Source organism: Glossina fuscipes, unplaced genomic scaffold, assembly GCF_014805625.2.
Source record: "Glossina fuscipes isolate IAEA_lab_2018 unplaced genomic scaffold, Yale_Gfus_2 59504, whole genome shotgun sequence".
NCBI lineage: Eukaryota > Metazoa > Arthropoda > Insecta > Diptera > Glossinidae > Glossina > Glossina fuscipes.
Genome location: NW_024002208.1, coordinates 1 through 1,336, shown reverse-complemented (window position 1 = coordinate 1,336; position 1,336 = coordinate 1). Strand labels below are relative to the sequence as shown.

General features: G+C 34.2%; 1 protein-coding gene across 1 annotated transcript; it reads left to right on the top strand.

Annotated features, from left to right (window-relative positions):
* Nucleotides 1-315: 315 nt before the first annotated feature.
* On the top strand, nt 316-1,331 carry LOC119643247 (KH domain-containing, RNA-binding, signal transduction-associated protein 3-like; the record flags this gene model as incomplete). The annotated part of the gene is made up of 3 exons (XM_038042592.1): nt 316-671; nt 738-1,218; nt 1,277-1,331. Coding segments are annotated over exons 1-3 (693 nt in total), but the record flags the coding sequence as incomplete, so codon positions are not given.
* Between the last annotated feature and the right edge of the window lie 5 nt (nt 1,332-1,336).

Here is a 1,336-nt window from a genome sequence, read left to right as displayed (position 1 = left end):
AAAACTCCCAAGTGGAAACACAGTGGACAGACACTACCATATTGTTTTACGGGAAAATGTAAACAAAAACATAGCTTTAAAACCAAAACTAGACAAATCAACTTAAGCAAATAATATAACAATAAACAAAAATTATATAAAAAATAACAATTTTGTTTATCTTCATAATCTGCTTAAATTTTATAACACCTTCGAGATCCTCTTTGTGCATTAATTGATTCATAATTTGGATATTACCATTTATGATTCTCTTTATTACCTGTTTTTCATGTCCTGTATTGTTTTAACAAAATGGATATACTCCCATTTTTTGGCTGAAGCTATAAAATCAGAAAGAGGTAACTTCTGCAAATAAGAATTTTTGCAATCACTTAGGATTGATTACATCAGTTAACAAAGACACGATTTGGCAACTTGGTGCTTATTAAGGTAGTAATTTTGCTGTGCGTTGGCGTCGCGTGGATGCTTTAAAGTGTACCATTTATTAAAATAAAATATAAAAAGTCTATAAGAAATGTCTGAAGAAGAATATGAAGAGCCTGAGAAGAATATTACTGAGGGTTATCAACCCAAGGTAAATGAAATTGCCCAGAATTTCCTAGCCGATTTAGATAAAGAACGTTCCCGTTTATCGGAAGATTTTCCCCTATGCGCTTTGTTGATTGAAGAAGGTCAGTGTAATTTGAAAGAAAAAAAGAGAAAAAAGTATATTTTTAGGTGCTAATTTTTGTACTAAGCTTTCGACCGGGTTTACTCTACTGGTCGGATTCCGGGCAAAGAATTTTATGCTGATGTTTATAAGCAAAGGCCGATGAAAATAACCCAAAAAGTGTTTGTGCCAATCAAGAAATATCCAAAATTTAATTTCAGCGGCAAAATTCTAGGACCTAAGGGCAACTCTCTAAGACGTTTGCAAGAAGAAACCCAATGTAAAATATTTATAAAAGGCCGCAACTCAATGCGAGATCGCAACAAGGAAGAGGAATTACGTAATTCAGCAGATTCTAAGTATGCTCATCTCAATAAAGATCTGCATGTAGAAATTAGTACCGTAGCCCCGCCTGCGGAATGTTATGCTCGAATAGCGTATGCATTAGCTGAAGTACGAAAGTACTTGATACCTGATAAAAACGATGAAGTCTCACATGAACAACTGCGTGAACTTATGGAAATGAATCCAGAATTAGCCAAGACCAGCGGTAATGCGGAACTATTCAAGTATGAGAAAAAATTATATGTTTAAAAATATGGTCGATTGGGTAACTTTTTTGTGTAGATCAGTTTTTGAAAAACCTGGTGGAACCGGTGTGCCAAAATATTTACGTCTGCTTAAACA